This window comes from Pongo pygmaeus, chromosome 8 (assembly GCF_028885625.2).
Source record: "Pongo pygmaeus isolate AG05252 chromosome 8, NHGRI_mPonPyg2-v2.0_pri, whole genome shotgun sequence".
NCBI classification, from domain to species: Eukaryota; Metazoa; Chordata; class Mammalia; order Primates; family Hominidae; genus Pongo; species Pongo pygmaeus.
Genome location: NC_072381.2, coordinates 70,979,556 through 71,001,565, shown reverse-complemented (window position 1 = coordinate 71,001,565; position 22,010 = coordinate 70,979,556). Strand labels below are relative to the sequence as shown.

The window sequence follows — 22,010 nt, the reverse complement described above, 5'->3', positions numbered from 1 at the left end:
GAGAAACTTACATCTTTAAAGAAATCATACGTCAGGGTGTCTCCCTGTCTGCACCAGGAAGAGAATGATGTCTCTAATCACTAGAAACACTTACCAATGGAGAAGGCACGGACTTCAGTCTGCAAGACCTTCCCCTTGTTGACTAAGCTTTTCCTGCCCACATCCCCACAGCTGGGCCTTCTTTCTTTGTTTCAGTTGAAGATGGCATTTAAGCCTGAACTCGAAGCCATGGTTTTTGGAGATTTACTTATTTCTCTGAGTATTTCCCAAGTGCACATGACGTATACACATTACTAAACTTCTGTTTGTTTTTCTCTTCTCAATCTCGAGATTGTTTCAGGTGTCTTCCCTACCTCATTCTGGCTAGAAAAAATTACCTTTCCGCTCCTATAGCACTTATCAAAAGCAATGTTCAGGATGACTTCAGGCAAGGGACAGGAACCCAGCCAATTTCTGAGGCCTGCCCACCCCAGCCTCCCCATCCCTCCCCAGCCTCCCCATCCCTCCCCTCCCTGGAGTCTGCTGCTGTCAAGTGGGCGTTGTGAAAACACTTTTATTCTGTTTCCTCTCTACTTCTCTTTCTTGACCCAATCTCCCTCTTTTCTGATAATCTGTCAGGGTAAATGTTTTTATTACTGGTCACTGAAGTGCCTGCTGGCCAGGGGCCAGGGCAGACTCAGAGCTCAGGGCTCTGGACCCCCATTCTCCTGTTCCTTCCCTGATCCCTCACAGCCTCAAACATTCCCTGAGAAGCTGTGTGCCCAGCAGTACCTGACTCATCTTGTCCCCAAGCTAGACATTACCACCGCCATCCACCTAGATCCTGGAGGAGAAGACAAGCCCACATTGGCCGGGAAGCAGCCCCACGGATGCATTAGCAACCTATTTCCTCCCACGGCTTTCTGCTTTCATGATGGAGGCCATCCCCAGAGCCCCTTCCTGAACTCAGCTGTAGCAACCAGCAAATCCCCAAGTGGCTGGTGACTCCTCCATTTGGAGAAAGACCCCAGCCTCAGAGCTCTGGAAGAGGGCTCCTGGCACCTCTGATTCTCTAAGCAGCTGTCCTGAAACTGTCTCACTCACTCACATACATGCACATTCTCCAAAGAGATAACAATGACTACAAACAACTCAGGACTCTGCATGAAGTAAAAGCAATCAAGTGACAAAGCACCGGAGCTTCACAGAGATGGGGCATGGTCCCAGGGCTGGACCAGAAATAGCCCTGATCTATTGCCCTCACTGGATCCTAGGGCTTTGTCCCTCGTGCTGTCCCAGCTCCCCTCAGCCTCACCTGCCTGCTTGTAACCGGGCATGACAAAAACAGCCTTGGCTCTGGGTTCTGCCACTCCATCACTGCTAGCTGTGTGCCCTGAGAAGCCACTTTACCTCTTTGAGCCTGGCTTTCTTCATCTGTAAAATGGGGACAACCGTCCCATTTCACTGGGTACTGGGGTGGAGGGGGGGATCAAATGAGAGACTGTTCATGAAAATGCTCTGCATATTAGAGGATTTTTTTCCAATGTAAAGAAGGCTAAAAATAAGGCCTGATGACTAAACTAACATGTAAACTATCACATTTTGGGGGTGGGGAGTGTCTTCCTTGGAAGTGATGGAAATTTGCATTGAGTGCCTGGCATGGATCACCTGACTTAATTCTCCCGATAGTCCTAAGCCGACCCTGGGTTTCAGAGAGGTTTAGTAATTTTACCATTATCTCTCAGCTTGTAAGCCTGGAGCTAAGCCCCTTCCTCTCCTGGGCTGGGGGGCTTTCTGACAATTTAGGGTGCTAGTCTCCAAACTCGCCTGCTGGTGGAGCTTGTTGAATAAATCCATTCTGGATCCCCATTCTGCACCCCCTGAGTGATGGGTTGTATTAATCCAGGTATTTACTGAACACAAATTATGTGCCCACTATGAGGGAAGAGCAAACAAAGCAGATACAGCACCACCCTCAGGGAGTGGGGAGTGGCAGCAACCCTCCTGGGGAGAGGTCCCCAGAATCTGGATGTGTACTCAGAGACTTTTATGATCAGGCCAGTGTTTGGGGAATGGTGGTTATAAAATGAGAGGCTGGGGCAGGGAGTGGGGGTGCTCTGAGAACCTGTCCACACACTGACAGGGCTGTGTGGCACCCCTGAGCCCTGGGGTGGCAGCTGCAAGAATTTACTCTCCATGGTCACAGATCTTCAGGCCCTGTGAAGCATCCAGATCCCTGCTCTGAATTGGCCAACGGGCCCAGGACCGGGAGTCAGGAAGGTTTCCGCCTTTTTTTTTTTTTTTTTTTTTTTTTTGAGATGGAGTCTTGCTCTGTCACCCAGGCTCCAGGCTGGAGTGCAGTGGCACCATCTCGGTTCACTGAAATCTCCGCCTCCCGGGTTCAAGCGATTCTCCTGCCTCAGCCTCCCACATAGCTGGGATCACTGGCACGCACCACCGTGCCCGGCTAATTTTGTATTTTTAGTAGAGACGGGGTTTCGCCATGTTGGCCAGGCTGGTCTCAAACTTCCAACCTCAGGTGATCCGCCTGCTTCGGCCTCCCAAAGTGCTGGGATTACAGGCGTGAACCACCGCGCCCGGCCCCTGCTTTCTTAAAGAACACGCAGCAGCTGTGTGTTACACGCTGTGGCTGAGGTCAAGTGTGAGGGCTGGAATTGCTGACTGCCAAGTTCTGGGTCTACTGAAAATAGCTGCCTGGCCTGGGAGGCCCAGTTCAGTCCGGGTGTGGGTCCCGCTTCACCTCCAGAGCAGCGGCAGCCGGTAAGGGTAGAAGCGGTCTTTGGAGAGGGGACTCTGCAGCGGCCTGGGGGCAAGATGAGGGCTCCTTTGAGTCCTGGGGTGCAGGTTATAGTAGCTAAAGGGGAGGTCTGAGACAGTGGGCTCTGGCTCCAAGGTAAAGAAGGAGCAGCAACCAAGAGGCCTGATGCGCCGCGCACCCACCGCAAGCTTGGGCAGTGCGTTTAAGACTGGGCGACTTACTTTTTCTCCTGTAAAATGGGCGCAGGCTGGCCCCAGCTCAGCGCCAGGAGGGGGAGCCCCGGCGAGCCGGGAGAAGACAAAGGAAAAAGGCGTGTTTGCAAACCGGGAAGCGGCAGCCTGCTGCCTCGAGGGGCGGGGCGGGGCCGGGGGAGGAGCCCGCCTGCCGCCTGCCAAGCCCAGTGGTCCTGGCCGTGCGCCGGAGGCAGCGGCGGCGTGGCGCAGCGGCGACAGTAAGTGCGGGCCGGCTCGGGCTCTTCCGGCTCCGGTCTCGGCCGCCCCCAGACTCGCGCTCAGCGACCTCCCTCCCGGGCCCTGGGGGCGGCTGCGGGCTGCCAGGGGAGTCGCAGGACCCTACCCCATCCGTGGTCCCTTCCCCACCGTCCCTCCTCTCCCTCCTTGCTCTCTGCCTCCCCTGTTTCTGGGTCTCTATCTTCTCTTCCCCAAATCCTCTCCCCTCCTCCTCCCTGAGACTGGACCTCACCGCCTGTATGGTGGGGGCCTGGTATGGACCCGTCGGCCCGAAGTATCCAGAAGGTGGCTGATACTTTTGGTCTCAGCTGTGGGGCCTGAGGCTGGGGCTGTTTACACCGCAAAGCCGGTTCTGCCGCGGCCAGTGGGCGGTGCCCTGCGCTTCCCAGTGCCCTCCCACAGGTTAGCCCTACAGCTCCCCACCCCGGTTCACAGCCCAGGAAATCGAGGCACAGAGGGGCGAGCCACCTAGCAGAGTCAGGAACCTCCTTGGAACCAGCACCCAGGCTTCCCGACCCAGGTTTTGCCGCGGCCCCAACAGTGCCTGCCTCCATTTGCGGGGCTGCCTCTCTGTGCATGGCCGGGCTCCTGCAGGTGGCCACGGCCAGCCTGTTTTGGGGAAGGTTGGGCACTTCCTTGCCTGCCTTTCTCTTTATTTTTTAATCCAGAAGCCAGCAGCTAGCTTTTATAAAGACTAATAAGGCTTTGCTCACTCCAGTGCCCTGGCCTGTGACCCTGGTTAGAGAAAATTCGTGGCTCCTTCTTCAGAAGTTCAGTCAAGGCTGAATGGTCCTTGACAAATAGACACCAGGAACTGAGAAGGGGGCCCTAGCCAGGTGTGGTCCTGAGTGACAGGGCTGGTGGTCCTTCTAGCCACCCCCACAGGTAGCTGGAGCCTCTGGAAAGAACCACTTGCCGGTTCTCTCTTGTTCTATGTAGGTGGGTCATGATTATTTTTTACATTTTAAACACTAATTTTTTAAATGTAACAAGTGAGCTTGTTACATTTGTACCATTTTGTGCCAGACAAAATACCATAGACTGGGTGGCTTAAACAAAATTTGTCATGGATCTGGAGGCTGGGAAGGGCAAGATCAAGGTGCTGGTTGATGTGGTTTCTGATGAGGGCTCTCTTCCTGGCTTGCAGACAGCCTCCTTCTTGCTGTGCCTTCACATGGCTTTTCCTCTATGAGTGGGTGCATGTGGAAAAAGAGATTTTCCACACAGTGAGCTTCCAGACAGTGAGCTTGTTAATGCTGGCCTCCATGCGAATCCAGGCTGGGAGGGGCTCTGCTAACCAGGGGAGTTTAAAATAGACTTGCTGGCTGGATGCATTGCACTTGGGCATCCAGTGGCCTCCCACCTGCTGGCTCCAGGGTACATGCTACCCCAGCAGGGGAGAATGTCCTGGTCATGCAGAGTCCATTCATTCAGCAAACATTGACAAGGGTGCCTGCAGTGTGCCTGGGCCCCTCCCGACTCACTGGCTTCAAGGCTTGCAGGAAGAATGCCTGTACTTGGAACCAGGAGACACAGATTCCCATTCCTAGCCAGTCCTCCCCAGTGTGCTGAGGAGTCCAGCATGGGCCCCAGTCTGCTTGGCTGTGTAACTTCACTCTTGTCATCTGCTAGTTATGTGACCCTGGGCAAGTTACTCAACCTTTCTGAGCCTCAGACCCCTCATCTATGAAATGGGTCTTAGAGTAGTACCTAATATATTAGGCTGTTGTCAGCCTCAAGTGTGACCTCTGTTAGGCACAGACCTTGGCATTTGTGATTACTGGACTTAAGTTTAGCTATTGGGAGTTCTTTCTATTTGTGGGACATAGCAAGTGCCTTCCAGACCTCAGTTTTTCCATCTGAAAAAAGAGGGCAATGTTTTCTGCCCTGCCTAATTTCAAGGGATGCTCTGAGGTTCTCCTGAAATAGTGGATAAGGTTCTGCACCCATGTGAGGAGGTGTTCCCATCCCACCAGGGAATAAAGGCCCCAGTCTTCTTGGTACGATGCTTTGAGTTAGGCTTAGCCTCCTATAGAAACCAAGATGCATTTATTAGTTTATTGGGTAGGGAAGAGGCTACTGCAGAAGGGACTCTGAAGTGTCCCATCCTCAGCATTTTGGAGACATTTCTCATTTATCAAGCTGCTGCCACATCCTAGGTGCTATGTAGAGCAAAGAAGCAGGCATGCGACCTTACAGCCAAATTCAGCAGCCAGCCAGCCATGTGACAGGCCCAGGATGCCAGGGAGATGCTGACGTTTGTTCAACAGCTGCTTACAGGCCAGGCATTGCCAGCCAGTTGCAGTTGCATAACTATCATAAAAACGGCTTCCCTGGGTTTACATTTGGGGAAATTGAGGCACAGAAATGTGGTAACTTGCCCAAGGCCATGTAGGCAATAGTTGCTGGCAGCCTAGGCTCTTCCATTTATCTTAGGCGCTACCATAGATTGAAAGTGGCTGGCTCCTTGTAGGGTGTGATGAGCAGAGGTGGGACCCAGGCAGGAGCTGCAAACCCAGGCTTGGCCATTTACATAGCCTATGGCCTTCAGTTCTTTGGACCTCTCTTTCCTCACAAATGAAATGGGAATGGACTATCAGAGGCTACATACCAGCTTCGGGAGGCAGCCCTGGACACTACCAGTTTTTAAACAATTATTACTTAATTTGAATGTTTTTATTTTTATTTACACTTTTAATTTTGTTTTTGAACTGGTAATAAAGTAGTCACATAGTTCAAAATTCAAGAGACACAAATAAGAATGCAGGAAGTCCCCCTCCCCACCCCCCACCATCCCAGTCTCCCTCCTTAGAGATAGCCACTGTTAGAAACTTCTTATGTAGCCTTCCAGAGATATTCTGTGCATATACAAATACACCTGTGTATGTATATTTTCTCTCCCCACTTTTTTTACACACATAGTAGCATATTCTACACACTATCCTGCTCCTTATTTCTTTCACATGAAATCGAAAAGGGTTTAGAGATCATTCTTTGCCCATTAAGGATCCTAATTCTTGTTTATGGCTGCACAGAACTGTGAATGCCCTTAGACCAGGTTTGCCTTTCTGGGTACATTGCCACAGTCCCCACTGTCATGCAGTGTTTTACAAAACCCAGCCTGTTCCACAGTTATGTGCTACTGCTACCTCTGTTGCCCTTGCATGGTTGGGGTGACCTCTGAGGACACTTAGTTCTGACATCCTGCCCTTCTCCAGGTCTGATTTTTGTCTTTCTCCCTGATCCTTAAAATGAAGCTCTCCAACCAGGCTTTGGTGACTTTACAGAGCCCAGGGTGAGGGGGCATGGTCATTTTGTAGGCTGGGTGGGTCCCCAGCTGTCCCCCAGCCTCAGTTTCTACTCACTTACCCTGTCTCTGTTGCCCTCCTTGCTCCAATAGTGGCCGTTGTCTCAGAGGCCGACTTTCAGCACAGTTCAAACTCCACCTACAGAACCACAAGCAGCAGTCTCCGAGCTGACCAGGAGGCACTGCTTGAGAAGCTGCTGGACCGCCCGCCCCCTGGCCTGCAGAGGCCTGAGGACCGCTTCTATGGCACATACATCATCTTCTTCAGCCTGGGCATTGGCAGTCTACTGCCGTGGAACTTCTTTGTCACTGCCAAGGAGTACTGGATGTTCAAACTCGGCAACTCCTCCAGCCCAGCCACGGGGGAGGACCCTGAGGGCTCAGACATCCTGGTAAGGGCATGTTTCTCCTGCAAGGCTGGTGGGAACATACAGAGGCCTCATGCCTCACATGCAGGGGAAGATGGAGATTTCAGACACATTTCCAGCCTTTAGATCACTTACTGTTTAGCTTGGGAAGAAGATGCAAATTATGGTTCCATGTGGTATGTATGGTAAACCCATAAATCCAGAGTCCATGCCTCCAGGGGTGTGAAGGTGTGGACTGAATAGCGTTATGTTCAGCTGTGAGTTACAGAAAATTCCAGAAGACTAGTAACTAAAATGAGATGGAAGGTCATTTTTCTCCCACGTTCAATTCTGGTGGGGACAGCCCAAGGCTGGTATGATGTTCTATGGCGTTAGGAATCCAGTTGCTTCACCTCTGCGCAGCTTTCATGGCCAAGGCCACCTCATAGTGCAAGACGGCTCTTGTAGGTCCAGCCATTACATCAGTAGGAAGAAGCAAGAGGAGAAGGAGGAAATGCCTGTTGCCTGTAAGAACACTTCCTGGAAGTAACACACATTGCTCTTCTTACATTGCATTGGTCAAAACTTAGGCATGTGACCACATCAGCTTGCAGAGCAGGCTGGGAAATGTAGTCTTTCAACATAGCTTTATCTCAGAACCATGTGCCTGCTAAAATGGGAGGTTCTGTTATGGAAGATAAGGAAAATGAATCCGAAGGGATAATTAGTCTGATCACCACGGGAGAGATTGCTGTGACTTGGGAGTTGGTGGGTTTCAAGAAAGGGGAGGAAATGATCCAGGTAGAAGAAAAAGGCTGGGCAACGGCAGAATGGGAGGAAAGTTCAGGTGTGTATGACAAACTGTGAAGCTGTGTTTGGGGCACAAGTAAGAGCAAGAGGTCTTGAGATCATTGCCCGGGGCCTTGAGATCATTGCCCGGGGCTTTGAATGCCCAGGTGAGGAGTCAATTTTGTTTAGTTGACAGGGCTGCTCACTTTGCTGGGTGACTTTTCCAGAGAGGTGGGGGCAGTAGGGGAAGAGGATTAAGGAAAAAAATTATACTGACACTTGTTAAAACAGTAAGGAAAGCTTTATTTAAGACTGTTGTAGTAGGGGAGATAAATGGAGCCCAACTCTGAAAAGGAGATGGGGATTTATAGCCAAGGAGCAGCATGAGGGGCTGGAGGATGGCACATTTCTAAGAGGAGATGTCAAGGCGAGGCCTCTGCTTGCTGAAAGCAGGCCCAGGACTTACACAGTCGACCCTTGAACAACAAGGGTTCACTTTAGATGCAGATTTTTGTTTCAGCCAAACTTGGAAAATACAGTATTTTTGAGTTGTGAAACCTGCGTATACAAAGGGCCGACGTTTCCTATTCCTGGTTCTGCAAGACCGACTGAGTATGCTTGGGTTTTGGTATATAGGGGGATCCTGGAACCAATCCCTTGAGTATACTGAGTGGGGTGAGGAGCTTGATCAGATGTGAGGTAAGGGAATATTCTGGCTCAACTGGCCCAACAGAATTCTTGTTGAAAGCAGGCCTAGGACTTACACAGTCTACTCTTAAACAATATGGGTTTGAATTGCAGGGATTCATTTATATGTGAAGTTTTTCAAACAAATGCTGGTGGAAAATGTACTATTAGTGGAGTTCAAAACCTGATTACAGGGAGAGCTGGGTTCCACAAGGCTGACTGGGGACCTGAGTATGTGTGGATTTGGGTATAGGTGGGAGTCCTGGACCAATGCCCTGAGTATATGGAGGGACAGCTATACATCAGAGGTGGGGAATGAGGAACTTGATCAGATCTCAAAGATGGGGGGATGCTGGCTAATCTGACTTCGAAGGATTCTTGGCTAACACTGAGTTGGGCCAGGCAGAAGTCAGGACTGGGGGGTGGGGCCAAGGTCGAGGATGGGGCTCGGAGGAGCCTGACGAAAGTTAGGTCAAGGAGAGTCTTGGTCAGGAGCCTCCATTTCCATGGCTGACCCTAGCTGGTGTCTGCTCTCACTTGACAGCGCAGGGAGGCAAAGGCTTCTCCGACAAATGCCAAGATGAGATGTTGCCAGCTGCCCAGCTGTGCCCTTCTTCTTCAGGGGAGCATCAGAAACAAGAAGCGGGTATGCTAGCAGACCCCAGCCGCACCTTCCAGTGGCCCAGGAGGTGGCTCATCACTGCTTCCCAGAAGGAAATCCTTGAAATCCTTGGCCTTGCCCTGAGGAGCTGTCCTCTGTTTTATAGGCATGAATCTGCCATAGCGAGGGAGGCATCACTGTTGTCCATCTCAAGGACTCACTGCAGCTACACAGTGGGTCACCCAGGCAGCTTCTTAAAAAATACCAGTCCAGGGTCCTTTTCTAGTTCATGAGTGTGATGACTGGGTTTCCATGCACATGTGTGAGATGGGCCTCCCTCAAACCTTGTTATGTCATCGGCACATTACCGGTCCGATGAAAAGGAATAAAAATACCAATGCGGGCCATGCCCCAGGGATTCTGATTGGATTAGACTCAGCTGGGGTGTGGACATTGCTATGTTTACAACTTCGCACTTCCACACTCCTGTACTTCACCCCTCAACTTCCCCCATGATCTGACACCTGTGAGGGCCTTTTCTGATAACTGAGGAATTCACGGATGCCTCCTGGGGCCAGAGCAATGGGATACATAAACCGTTTCTACAGCTGAGGAAGTGCCACAGGAATGCAGCGGAGTAGTTTACAGCCTCTCACTCAAGGTGTGGTCCTCGGACCAGCGGCCTCACCTGGGAGCTTGTTAGTGATGCAGTCTCCCACCCACTCGAGGCCGATTGAGACAGGGCCTGCGAGCTACCAAGCCCCTCAGGTGACTGAAGGGCACAGTAGAGTTTGTGGTGCACTGGACAGGGCTTGGCTGTGGGAACTCTCTGTGCTGCCTCATATTTCTGGACTATATTAGTACTTTTTTTTTTGAGACAGGGTCTTGCACTGTCACCCAGGCTGGAGTGCAGTGGTGCGGTCAAGGCTCACTGCAGCCTGGACCTCCCTGGGCTCAAGTGATGCTCTTGCCTCAGCCTTCTGAGTAGCTGAGACTACAGGTGCACGCCACCATGCCTGACCAATTTTTTTATATTTTTGGTAGAGACAGGGTCTCACTATGTTGCCCAGGCTGGTCTCAAACTCCTGAGCTCAAGACATCCACCCGCCTCGGCCTCCCAAAGTGCTGGGGTTACAGGCATGAGCCACCACACCCGGCCATCTTTCTGATATGTTAAAGGAAGATATTATAATACCACCACCAACTTCTTAGGGCTGTTGTGAGGATTAAGTAATATGTGTTAAAAAGCACTTAGGATAGGGCCTGGCACCCCTATCTGAAGTGCTTTATAAACACTATTATTGTGATGATCATTTGGGGGATGGGCCCATGCTTCTAAGCTGCCTGCAGCCCTGGTGCATTTCCACAGGCGCAGGTTTAGCCTGGGTGCTTTACAATCCGCTTTTATTTACCAGTGACTCCAATGTCCCAGCTTTCTGCCAGCCCCGGTAAATCACCTGGCCTACTGGGCTTCCTCCAGAAGGTCCCTGCCTGTCTCGGCCGGAACAGAGCTAGATTGCGTGTGCACCTGCCCTGCCCCTCTGTACACCGCCAGGCCCCCGGGATCAAGCAGCCTCTGGAGGGAGGGGTGTCCAGGCCTGGCTCTGGGAGCAGCCCTCGCCTCGTGTACTGCTTTCACCGTAAGGCAATTCCTTCCCAGCTGCAGGCACTTGGCATTCTGAGCCCTGCCACAATGCTTTATGGCCTCTCTCCAACTGCTGGCAGGTGCAGATGTAGTACCTTCGGCTGCCCAGAGCTCCTGGCTCTTGGCATCAGAGATGAGAGACCTGTCACCCCTCGATTCATGGGCCGGGATTGGGAAGCGAGCATGCTGGGGCGTTTCTGCATTTTGCGGGCCATTTTTCTTTGCCTCATTCCTCATCCCAGCCACCCACCTCCCCAGCTCTTTCCTCCTCTCTTCCTGATTTCCCTGTGAGAGGCTGCCCGTCTGCCCTGTCACCTGAGGGCCACTTTAGGGGAAGGAGGGGGAGAGTCAAATGGGCCTGTCTCTAGTCACCACCTGCAACTCAATTAGCTGTGGGTCTAGCTGTTTATTCTTTCCTGTACTTTCCTTTGAACATTTTCTGGGGATGGATGCCATTTGATGGGGAGCTTGACCCAGGAGGAAGGTTTACCCAGACACCCCCTCCCCCAAATTGTGTCACTTTCAAGGTCAGCGGGCTCATTTCCTTCTGCCTGGACAAATGTGGGGATGGCTTAGAAAGTATCCTGCTCACTCTGCCCTCCTGTCTCTATTCTCTGGAATAAGAACCTCCAATAAATCTACCACAGGTGTATTGGCCCAGGGCGAAAAAAAATTTAGAGCATAAATGAGGAAGAATTGATAAGAGAAGATGGCACAGGGGCCTGCAACAGTCGCCATTGCCTGAGCCCGACTCTGGGCCCACCATCCTGGCAGGGGTATTGCAAGTGTTGTTTCTCATTAGCCTTGCAATGCAGGTCTTAGTAACCCTTTTCTTAAGACAAAAAGCCAGAGGCTCAGAGAGGCTAGGTAACCTGCCTGAGATTACACAGCTAGGAAGGGCTATAGAGAATTTCACGGGGCATTGAGGTGGACAGATGATTACAGACTCATTTATATTCACAGAGTGGTATGTAGGGTACTATCCTAGAGATTCCCTACCCCCTACCCCCCACGCTTTGACTTCACCAAACACCAGCTTCCTTCCTTTGGAGAGCCTGCCCTTGGTCTGGCCTCCTTTTCCAGCCTGAAACCCCAGGTGCCTGTGTTCTATGCCTGGGTCTTGGACCCAGCGTCCCTTGTCCCTTCCCTACCTGACCTGTTTAGCTGGAGGTCCTTCCCAGCTCTGGGGTTGTAAGCCATCCGCTGCCCTGTGGGGCTTCCTCGCCCTCCCCCAGGCTCCCTGCAGGCCTGTATTGGCTGTCCTTGGCCAAGAACAAAACAGTGAGCTGGACAAGCCCCACTTCCTACCCCAGAGAGAAGAGCGTCTGCACCTTCTCTTGGCCATTCCTTGCTGCAAGGCCCCCACAGCCACTCTCCACACTTTCCTTCCTGTGTATCTCGGTCTGCCCAGGGACTCCTCTCTGAGGGACTGCAGGACGCGGCCAGGTCATGGGTGGGACCTACAGCCCAACTTAGTGTCAGCAGGGCTGGGACCCGGGCCAGGCACTCTACTGATGCCCCTGTCCATCCCCCCATCTGACCAGGAGGTACCCCAACACTCAGTCCCAGGGGTGAGGCAGGAGACAGAAGCAGCTCATCCCTGGGCACGTCCCCTGAAGCCACCTCTCTGTGTTAGGGGCTCCATGTCTGGGTCTTCAGAGCTGCATCATACTTCCCCATCACGTTCCTGCCCTACAATTCATGGAGACCCAGTGCTGGCTGGGTGGGAGCCTCTGCTCTCAGCACTTTGCCTGCATTATCTCATGCAGCCCCGCAGCACCCGTAGATCAGGAACTGTTATCATCCACTATGACAGATGAGGAGGCCTCCCCTGCCAGTGAATAAAACTCTTACTCTACATCCTGTGCCCCTGGCACACCTGACATGGCACCTAACACATAATAGCACATAAATATTTGTCACATTAGTTATTGTAAGGCTGAGAAGGAAAGCTTCACAACCCAATCCGTGATAGTGATGCCATGGCTCTGCAAGGGAGCAGAAGAAGATCTGGGGGTCACAGTGGCTGCCAGTAAAGGAGTTTTGATCTTTCAGTGTGTTGGCATAGACATGAAGTGGGGTTCCTGCCATAGGGAAGGTAGCCAGGTTGTCCTGGTTCAGCAAGTGGGGGACCTAGGGCATCCCCTCCCCTTATTTCCAGTTCCTTAGTTCTGGTCCAGTCTCTCAGCCCTGCAAAGAAGCAAGATAGCATACTTGGGATCTGCCCTTGAAGGGCTGACCTCCCAATCCAAGGAGGAAGTGTTCAAAGGAAACAGGATGAGCTTGTGTGGAGAAGAGGAAACTGGAGGACAGGTTATCAGAGGTTACCAAGTCCCTGCCATGCAGCCTGTACCCACCTCCCGCTTGACCTGCTATCTTCTTTTTCTACATGACATCCTGGTGAACTAGGTACTGCCATCCCAGTTGCCAAATGAAACCAAGGCTCACAGATTTTAGGCCACTGACCCAAGGTCATTTGCTAGCAAGTGATAGAACTGCAGAGCCCATGCTTATAACCAGCGTGTTCTCCAAGGTATCTGTCTACCTTGGCATGCTCAGCCCTGGCTGCACATCGGGATCACCTGGGAAGCTTTTAGAAAATACCCCACCTGCGTGTGCCTGTAATCCCAGCCACCCAGGAGGCTGAGGCAGGAGAATCGCTGGAACCTGGGAGGCAGAGGCTGCAGTGAGCCGAGATCGTGGCACTGCACTCCAGCCTGGGCGACAGAGCAAGACTCTGTCTCAAATAAAAAAGAAAAGAAAAGAAAATACCCTACATCCCACGTGTTCCACTCACTCAATTCTAATTCATTCTGAGGGGCCTGGACACAAGCATTTTAAGTTCTCCAGATAAGGCGAATGTGTAGCCAGATAAGAACCATGATCCAGGCCAGGTGTGGTGGCAGGTGCCTGTAGTTCCAGCTACTCAGGAGGCTGAGGTGGGAGAACAGAACAGTGAGCTTGAGCCCAGGAGTTCAAGACCAGACTTGGCAACATAGTGAAACCCCAGTCTCAAAACAAAAAGGACTATGATTCAAGTAAAATGTTACCACATAGGGAGAAAAAGCAGCTGTCCTCTGCCTCCACTAGAGTACCCATCAACCCATTAAACAGGCAGAGGCTACATCATGAGAGACTTAGGTGAGCCTTCTGGGAGAACTTCCTGCCATGCAAGTCAAGTTGTCAAACCTGGCAGTGAAGGGGACAGTTTTCCCCTTGGAGAATTAGGGCCACATCCTGCAGGAAGTCCAAGGAGTTGGTCTAGCCTACCTCAGACTGTGGGGTTCTTCATGGGACTCCCTACAAATGTAGGTGGTTGGAGGGTTCGATGCTTGTCTAACGGAAATGCTCGGCTTGAGCTGCACCTGTGAGCCCACAGTTCCACGCCAGCCAGTGGTGGCCCCTGGAAGAGCCTTTGCCCTTTCTCTTGGTAATGCTCCCCTTTGCTGGGTCAGAGGGCCAAGGGATGTAGTTAGGAGATGGGGGTTCCACAGCCACCCTCCTCTTCCTTCCAATTTCCCAAGCTCCTGGAAAAGGAGTGATAAGGCCAACTGGGCTCAACATGGGCATCCTACACCTGGGGTGGCGCAAAGCAAGAGCAAGTGAAACTGGGAAAGCAGAAGAGAGGCAGTCCTGAGGCCCTGACCCAGCTGGGTAACCTCTCTGTGCTGTGTCAGGGAGTGGAGGCTTCCTGTTCCCAGAGGTTTAAGAGTCACAGGACATCTGTTTGGTAAAGGCTCCATAGCTGGGTGAAAGGTGGATTGGCCCTGTCTCATAGGACCACAGGGTAGCTGGGAGGAACCCAGATTTGGCAACAGAGGGACTCTAGTCTAGCAGTGCCCTTACCCACTGTGTGGGTTGGAGGCAGGCTCTGTGGCCCTTGGGCCTTTTGCCCACAGACCCACCTGGCAGCATTTACATAACACTGCAGACACAGGTAGGGTGGAAAGTCCTGACAGTTATGGCATGCCTTATAGGTGGTGGCTGCTGCATGAGGACTTCACTAAATCCCAACATTCACTGCCTTTACTAAGCTCTTACCATGTGCCAGGCATTGCTAAGGGCACAGATTCATTCATTAACTCAGCAATATTTATTAAGCAATCTACTGGATACTAGAAGCTTTTTTTTTTCATGATCTTTTGTTTTTTTGTTGTTGTTGTTGTTACAACCCAAAGACATAGGTTTATTATACCCATTATACAGAAAAGGAAACCAAGGTTGAAAAGTTTAAGTCATTTGCTCCCAGGTACAAAGTGAGTGACGAATGGGACTCAGACCTAGGCCCTGTCAACCCAGGTATCTGTGATCTTAACCCCAGTGCTTTATATCAGCGTTTTCAAATTTTTTTTGAGCATGATGGCTATCTCACCTGGCAAGACATTTGTGTCTATAATGCAAACAACAGTTTCATGAAGCTGCATCTGTACTTAAAAAAAGAAAACTCCACTCTGACTGCAGTTTCAAGGAGGAGCAAGTGATGCAACAGTGGCAGTGCTGGTTGTAAGCCATGCAGGATGAGGATGGAGAGTTTGTCCTTGAGTTTGACCTTGTGCAGGTTCATGGTGACCTTGGGGAGCAGCATCGTGGAGGATGCGGGGAGAGACAGAGAAGACAGCAAACTCAAGGAATTTTGCTTTAAATGGGAGCAGGACAATGGGCACAAGCTGCAGGGAACTGTGATTCAGAAGGGGGAGAATTTTCTGTTCTTTTATTTTTAATACGAGAGACATAGCAGGCAGCTTGTGTGTGGAAGCAAATGATCCAGCAGAGAAGGAAAAACGTGTAATGAAGAAGAGGGAGCATAGCTCAGCGAGGTCCATGAGCAGGCCAGAGGGCTTAGGTGCACAGAGAAGGGTCCCAGAAAAAGATGCAGACAGCTCACTCGCCTTTAGTAAGAAAGAAGGCAACAAAGGATTAAATAGAATAAAATAAAATTCTGGTCATGACCCATCAAATGAATTTCGTATTCTTTAATGAGCTGTGCAACCTGCAGTTTGAAAAACCCTGCTCTGCCTGTTTCCCCCTAACTTTGTAGCCACGTATGAGGATGTATCATGTCCTCATTCTACAGAGGAGGAAAGTAGAAACAGTAAGTAACTCGTTGATGCCACATAGCTAATAAGACCAGAATGGGGGCGGCAGCCCAGGGTACCTGAATCAGTATCAGATTTCCTGGGACACTTGGCAAATACCCGGATTCCTAGACCCTTCCCTGATGACTTTATCTCCCTGGGTGAGGCCTGGGCACTGTTGCCAGGTGGTCCTGATGCCAGCTGGCCAGGGGAGCAGGTATCCAGGAGTCTCTCCTTTGTGCCAGGTGGTGTTCCTGCAGAACCGTTTTAGTGCTACTCAGATCTCTCTCCAAATGGAAACAATGTTTAGACTCCCTTTGCAATCCTCTTTTATTCTTTTTTTCTTTTTTCTTTTCTTTTCTTTTTTTTTTTTTTGTTTGAGACAGAGTCTCATTGTATCGCCCAGGCTGGAGTGCAGTGGCGCGATCTTGGCTCCTGGGTTCACTCTGCCTCCCGGGTTCAAGCGATTCTGCTGCCTCAGCCTCCTGAGTAGCTGGGATTACAGGTGCCCGCCACCACACCTGGCTAATTTTTGTATTTTTAGTAGAGATAGGGTTTCACCATGTTGGCCAGGTTGGTCTTGAACTCCTGACCTCAAGTGATCCGCCCACCTTGGCCTCTCAAAGTGCTGGGATTACAGGCGTGAACCACCGCACCCTACTAGCAATCCGCTTTTTAAGAGCAGAATTCCCAAGAGTGGAGAAGGGCACAACACCCCTCCTCCCCTCATAGAAAGAAGCGTATTAAAGTGGGATTTTGCCTGAGCTTTGTCATCCTAGGAAAGGAGATGGGGAGTCTGAGGTCAGGCAGGATGGGCTTCAGGCTTTCTGCCACTGGGTGTGTGTGAGTGGCTGCCAGTTGCTTAGGCTGGCGTGGATGACTGCTCTAAACCATTTTTAAAAATTAGAACCAAAAGTGAGTCATTTTTTAAAATCCCCTTGTCCACCCTCTGATTCTAACTGCGGGCCCAGCCAGCGTGCCATTCCCAATAAATAATACACCTGTGATGGCTTTTTCTTATGTTTTTAGCTCTTGTTGCATCCTGCAGAGGGGAAAAAAAGCCTAGCTTGAAACGCTGTCAGTCATGCCTTTGGTGGCCTCAGCTTCTCTAGTTCTCTTCTTATTTTCTCCCGAAGTGCTCACGACCCTTTTTCCCCACCCACGCTGTGCTCCCTTGCCCTCCAGGCTATCAACTGCTCCCTCTCTGCCTTCGATTTTATTTCTTCCTGCATATATCCTTAAAATCCAAAGGCGATTTCCTGGACAAATTAGAAGATGGCCCGGACCTTAAGTGCTCAAGTGTCTCTTTAACATGATTGATCATCACAAGTGTCCAGAGAGCGGAACCTAAATTAGAGTCTCCACCGAGGAGCCCAGCGCTTTTGACACAGGCAGGCAGCCCAGGAAGGGTCTGCAGCACTGGGTGCCTGGGGCCTCCTTGCTGGCCTCTTGCCGGTCCTCACTGCCTGGGAGGACTGTGGAACAGCCTTTGCCTATTTAATGGGTTAATGGGTACTCTAGTGGAGGCAGAGGACAGCTGCTGTTTCTCCCTATGTGCCTGTGTTTCTGTACATGTCTGTGCCTGTCTGCATGCAGGCACCTGAGGCCTAGAGCAGCCTGTGGTTTTGGCCCACATGCACCTCCAAAGAGAAACAGCCTCCCCAAGGCGGGAGCAGTCTGTTGTTGAGGAAGTGCCTGCCAGGGGTTGGCTAAGGATGCCCTGTTCCTGATGGTCCCTAAGGTTTTCTACTACAGAGATAGGCTGGAGCACCCCCAGACCACCTCCTCATTACCACCAGGCCACAGGGCATGGCCCTTGTCCCTGGTCATCAGCCTTGTGACACTGATGCACGGCACCCTCTGAGGGATGCAGAAGCCTCCCTGGTCAGGCAAGGGCTGCGTGGGTAGGTGGGTAGGTGGGGAGTTTTCTTGAAAGGCCTTCTTCCTCTTTTCCCTATCACATGGCAGAAGTCAGGCTGCAGAAGAGGAAAGACTGGCTGGCCCGAGCGTCAGCAGTGGCTGAGCCTCTGATCAGCTCATCCTCAGGGAGCTTGGGGTCACTCGTGCATGGATCCGCGAGGTTCCCTGTTTCTCTGACCCCTTGGTTTCTGAGCCGTTACTCTGCCTATTCTGGTTCCAGCCTGAGAGTACATGGGGGGAATAAAGGGGATAAGAATCAAAGCAGTCAGCTTGCCCCTTGCTAGGGGACCTCGCGAAGGCTTGGCCGAGGCAGGGTATGAGGGTAGATAGAAATGAGGTTTCCATCTTCCTTGCTCACCCTGCCTGGCAGAAAGACTCTGGATTCAGGAGAGCTGGCTTCTGTTTCTGACTGTGTTTCAGACTTGCTGGGTGACTTGAGACCATGTCTTCCTTTGAGAAATGAAGATATTAGACCGTAGATTGGGATCCAGAAACTTTTCCCGCAAAGGGCCAGATGGTTCATATTTTAGGCTTTGTAGGCCCCACAATCTCTGTTTGCTACTCAGCCCTGCTGTTGCAGAGTGAAAGCTGCCCTTGACAATATGTAAACAAATGGGCTGACCGAAAACCGACTGCGTTCCAGTGTTCACACAAAGGAAGAGGGCAGATTTGGCCCGGGGGTAGCCCACTGCCAACCTCTGGACTGGGAACACTCACTTACAGCTCTTTCCCAGTTCTGTGATCTATTATAGAGGTACCTACTCTGCTGAATTTGTCTTCATATCACTGACCACTGCCTGGCCTATTATCTGTTTGTTTATGCATTTGCTAGCCATCTCTTTGACTAGATGGGCAGTTCCATAAAGGCAGGAACTTCAGCTGAATCTCCCATGTCTACAACATCTAGTGAGCTCAGTAAACATTTGCAGAAGGATGAATCCATCTCTGAATATTTGTGGAGAGGAGACAGGGACGGGAGGAAGAACCGCCATCACTGGATTGTGCACCGTGGTCCCGCAGTGCACCTCCACCACAGCCTGCACACCCGGACCTGCCTGGGCCCCAGCCTCATCCCCCCTTCTCCCATCCCCATCCATACTCCAGCTCACCCCTGTGGAGGCTTGAACACATCAAGCTCATTCCTGACTCAGAGCCAACCGTATGCTGTTCCCTCTGTCCAGGCTCTAGGTTAGCCAATTATTTGTTTTTTAGTTTTATTGCATTTATCCTAATTTGTAGTCTTATTCCCCCCACTTGCTGTTGACTCTTTTTTTTTTTTTTTCCTTTTTTTTTTTTTTTGTTTCTCCCTCACTAGAACACTGGCATCCCCAGCCCCTAGAACACATTGGGCACATACAAGGTGCTTGGCCATCGTTTGCTGAATGAGTGAATGAGCTCTAGAAGGTCAACCGCCTTTCACCTTTAGTGAGTGAATAGATGAATGGATAAATTAACCACTGCCACCTGCTTCCTCCCATCTGCTCCCTCCACCCATTTCTGCCAGGTGATTCCTTCTACGCCCAGCACTGCCCCCCATACTGTTTGGCATTGAGAAGCCCCCAGAACTCCCCAGTACCTTCCAAAACAAAACCCCTCTTTAGGTAGCTGCCTGAGACCACCCGCGAATAGGCCCTCAGCCACCCTTGCCTCCACGTGCCCCATCATTTCTCCAAGTGGAGCCCCCAAGGTTTCCTGCAAAGGAGCCAAGCGAGGGGACAATGCAGCAAGGTGCAGGAGGGGCCTGGAGGCGAGGCTGCAAGGAGGAGGGGCGTGGCAGTCGCAGGGAGGCTGATTGATAAGGTGCGGAGGCTGAGGGTGGCCAGGCCCAGGGAGGAGCTTGAGCAAAGGCGTGGAGGGGATGCCTGGGGGAGAGGCTAGAACCCGAGGGGAGACTGGGTGGACATGTAAGCCATAGTCAGGCGATGTGGAGACGGGGCCAGAAGATGTGATTGACTGGGGTGAGGGTGAAGGAGAAACGAAGGAAGCTTTGAAGAGGGGCTGAGAAAAGGAGGATGACCATGGGGCCTTCAGAGGGGCTGCCTGGGAGTCTTCTCTTGAAGGCCTTTGATTTGAGGAGCTTGGGGTTTGGGCTTAGCAGGACCCCCAAGCAGTTGTTCTGGAGGAAGAGACGGATGTATGGGTAGAGGTCATGAAGCCAGGGGAGGTGAGCTTCTCCTACCACCACCCCCACCCCAACACAAGGAGAGCAGGAGACGAAGGATGGAGCTCAGGGGGCACCTCGGGGTGGTGGAGGGAGCCACAGGTGGACGGAGATGATGAGGAAGTGTGGTGGAGGCGGGGGCGGGTGTGGCCTTGTGAATTTGGAGGAGAGGAGTGCTGGAAGGACATTGCATTAGTTTCTCGTGGCTGTCTTCACCAAGTACCACAAACTGGGTAGCTGAAAAGCAAAGCTCTAGGGAATAACCTTTCCTTGCTGCTGCTTTGGCATTTTTTGGCTCATGGCAGCGTCACTGCAGTCTATGGCTCTGTCTTAACGCAGCTTCTGCCTGTGTGTCTGTGTGTCCTTCCCTCTTTTCCCGTATGCTGTGGATTGAGGGGTCATTCCTCCTCCGGTAGGATCTCCTCTTAACTAAGCACATCTGCAAAGACCCTATGTCCAGCTAAGTCACATCCTGAGGTTCTGGGTAGACATGAGTTTTGGGGGCATGAATTCAGCCCCCTCTAGACGGGGTAGCAATGCAGTGTCTGGAGTGTGAGGAACAAGAACAGGCCTTGGTTACAGGTGGGCTGTGAGGAGGAAGGACACTGAGGACCTTAGAAGAAATGTTTCTCCAGGGCAGCCGGGAGGGACACGGCGTTGGCAGCGGCAACATGGACTACACTTCCAAGGAGTGTGGAGTGAAGGGGAGGAGGGGCCTGGTTCCTGGAGGCAGCAAAGTTAAAGTAGTTGTTTTTTTTTCTTTTACCCAAAGGGAGACCTAAGAGAGCCTCTTGACCAGCAGAGAAAGGAACAAGCAGCAGTGAGGGAAAGAGAGAAAATGAAGGCAGGAAAGGTGGGATTCATGGTGTGAGTCTCCAGGAAGTCAGCTTAGCCTGGAGGAAGAGCCCTTTTTGCGGAGCGGAAAGGAGGTGTGCTCCAGAAAGTCTTGCACACGCTGCGGGGAGGAAGGTGGGGAAGCTCATTCCAGAAGCCAGGAACTTTGCTCATCTTCTGGCAGGGATTCCCGAGGAGGTGTGAGAAAGGATTGAAGGCTGGGGAGAGCCACTGGGTGCTCAGAGAGCAAGATTTACAGTGAGCCCAGGCCTGGAGCTGTCCTGAGAGGCCAAAGGAGGGATGGCTGCATGCAAGGGTCAGATGGGGTCCCTCTTCCTTAGGGTGGCCACAGTGGCTTCGTCTGTCTGGCCAGCATCTTCCAGAGCTTACCTGTCTGATTCTGACCCCAGATTTGTCCTTCCCTTGGGCCTCTGGCCTCCCCCTTCAGCCTGGCTGCATCTAGCCTCCTGCCTGGCCCCTGGAGCAGGCATTGCCCACCTTCCCTGCCCAGCCAGCCCTCCCAGCTGGTCCCTGCCCTTGGCCACACACCCATTAACTTTCCTGGGCCAGTGCTGCAAACACAGGGCCTTGGAACTCGCAGAAAGGACACCAGCCCCACCCCTTATGGGGACATCTGCCCTCTGCTCACCTCATTTTGCTCAGGAATGATCTGGGCTGATGCCCAACGCAAGGGCGCCTCCCCTGCAATATCCCAGGCCACGGAACTCAGCTATCCGAAAGCAGCAAGTTTGCAACGGCAAACTATTCTTGGCTCCAACCTGCTCGCTGCTGCTAATTTCATGCCCCTGTAATCCAGGTAACACTCTGCTGCCTTGAGCTGCCACCCCCAGGCTTGAATTGCTTTTCCTCGCCCGCCCGGCAGGAGCCCAGCTGCCTCTGCTGCTGCTTTCTGGAGGTGGGGGCTGCACAAAGCTGCCTTACAGAAGCCGCTCAGCAGCACGGACACTGAGTCTGCCGCAGCTCGTGACTAATTTGCTGCACTTATTTCAAAGTGCCCAAATGGCATTCGGGGAGAGAAAGCTTAACCAGGGTCTGCCAGAGATAAACGGGCTCATTTCAGGGCCTTCCTGCCCAAAGAAACCTCTTTACCTGGACTCTGAGCTGGGAATTGAATTCTTCCAGAAGAGATGTTTAGCACGGAGCCTGTCAGTGTGGCGGAGGAGAGGAAATGTGCCCCGTCATAAAATGGGCCTCACATCTGGCCAGCTGGCTCTGGTGGGCTTTTAAATTGTGTTTGAAGAGCATCTCTCCCCTTTCCTGGTGTTCGCAAACTGGGTCAGAGTGTAGCGAATGAAAATGAGTTTCCTTCTCACCATGGCGAGCGACTCAAGTGCCCCCCTGCCCAGGCCGGCAGTGGCTCATCCCCATTCACCCGCCATATGGGGGTACCCTGGC

The 22,010-nt window shown here is 51.9% G+C and overlaps 1 protein-coding gene and 1 non-coding gene across 4 annotated transcripts in view; both read left to right on the top strand.

Moving 5' to 3' along the window:
- The first annotated feature begins 3,129 nt into the window (after nt 1–3,129).
- Nucleotides 3,130–22,010, top strand: part of SLC29A3 (solute carrier family 29 member 3) — a 44,152-nt gene continuing 25,271 nt past the window's right edge. Inside the window, exons 1-3 of one of the 3 annotated variants that reach the window (XM_063669910.1) lie at nt 3,130–3,209; nt 6,629–6,927; nt 8,903–9,004. In XM_063669910.1, coding sequence (XP_063525980.1) covers nt 3,209; nt 6,629–6,927; nt 8,903–9,004 — 402 coding nt within the window. In that variant the 5' untranslated portion in view covers nt 3,130–3,208. The remainder of the gene's footprint in view (nt 3,210–6,628; nt 6,928–8,902; nt 9,005–22,010) is intronic. The other 2 variants (XM_054436178.2, XM_054436179.2) reach the window with 2 other exon arrangements.
- On the top strand, nt 9,234–9,337 carry LOC129007016 (small nucleolar RNA U13). The gene has a single exon (XR_008492196.1). It is a non-coding gene; the product is annotated as a small nucleolar RNA U13 (small nucleolar RNA).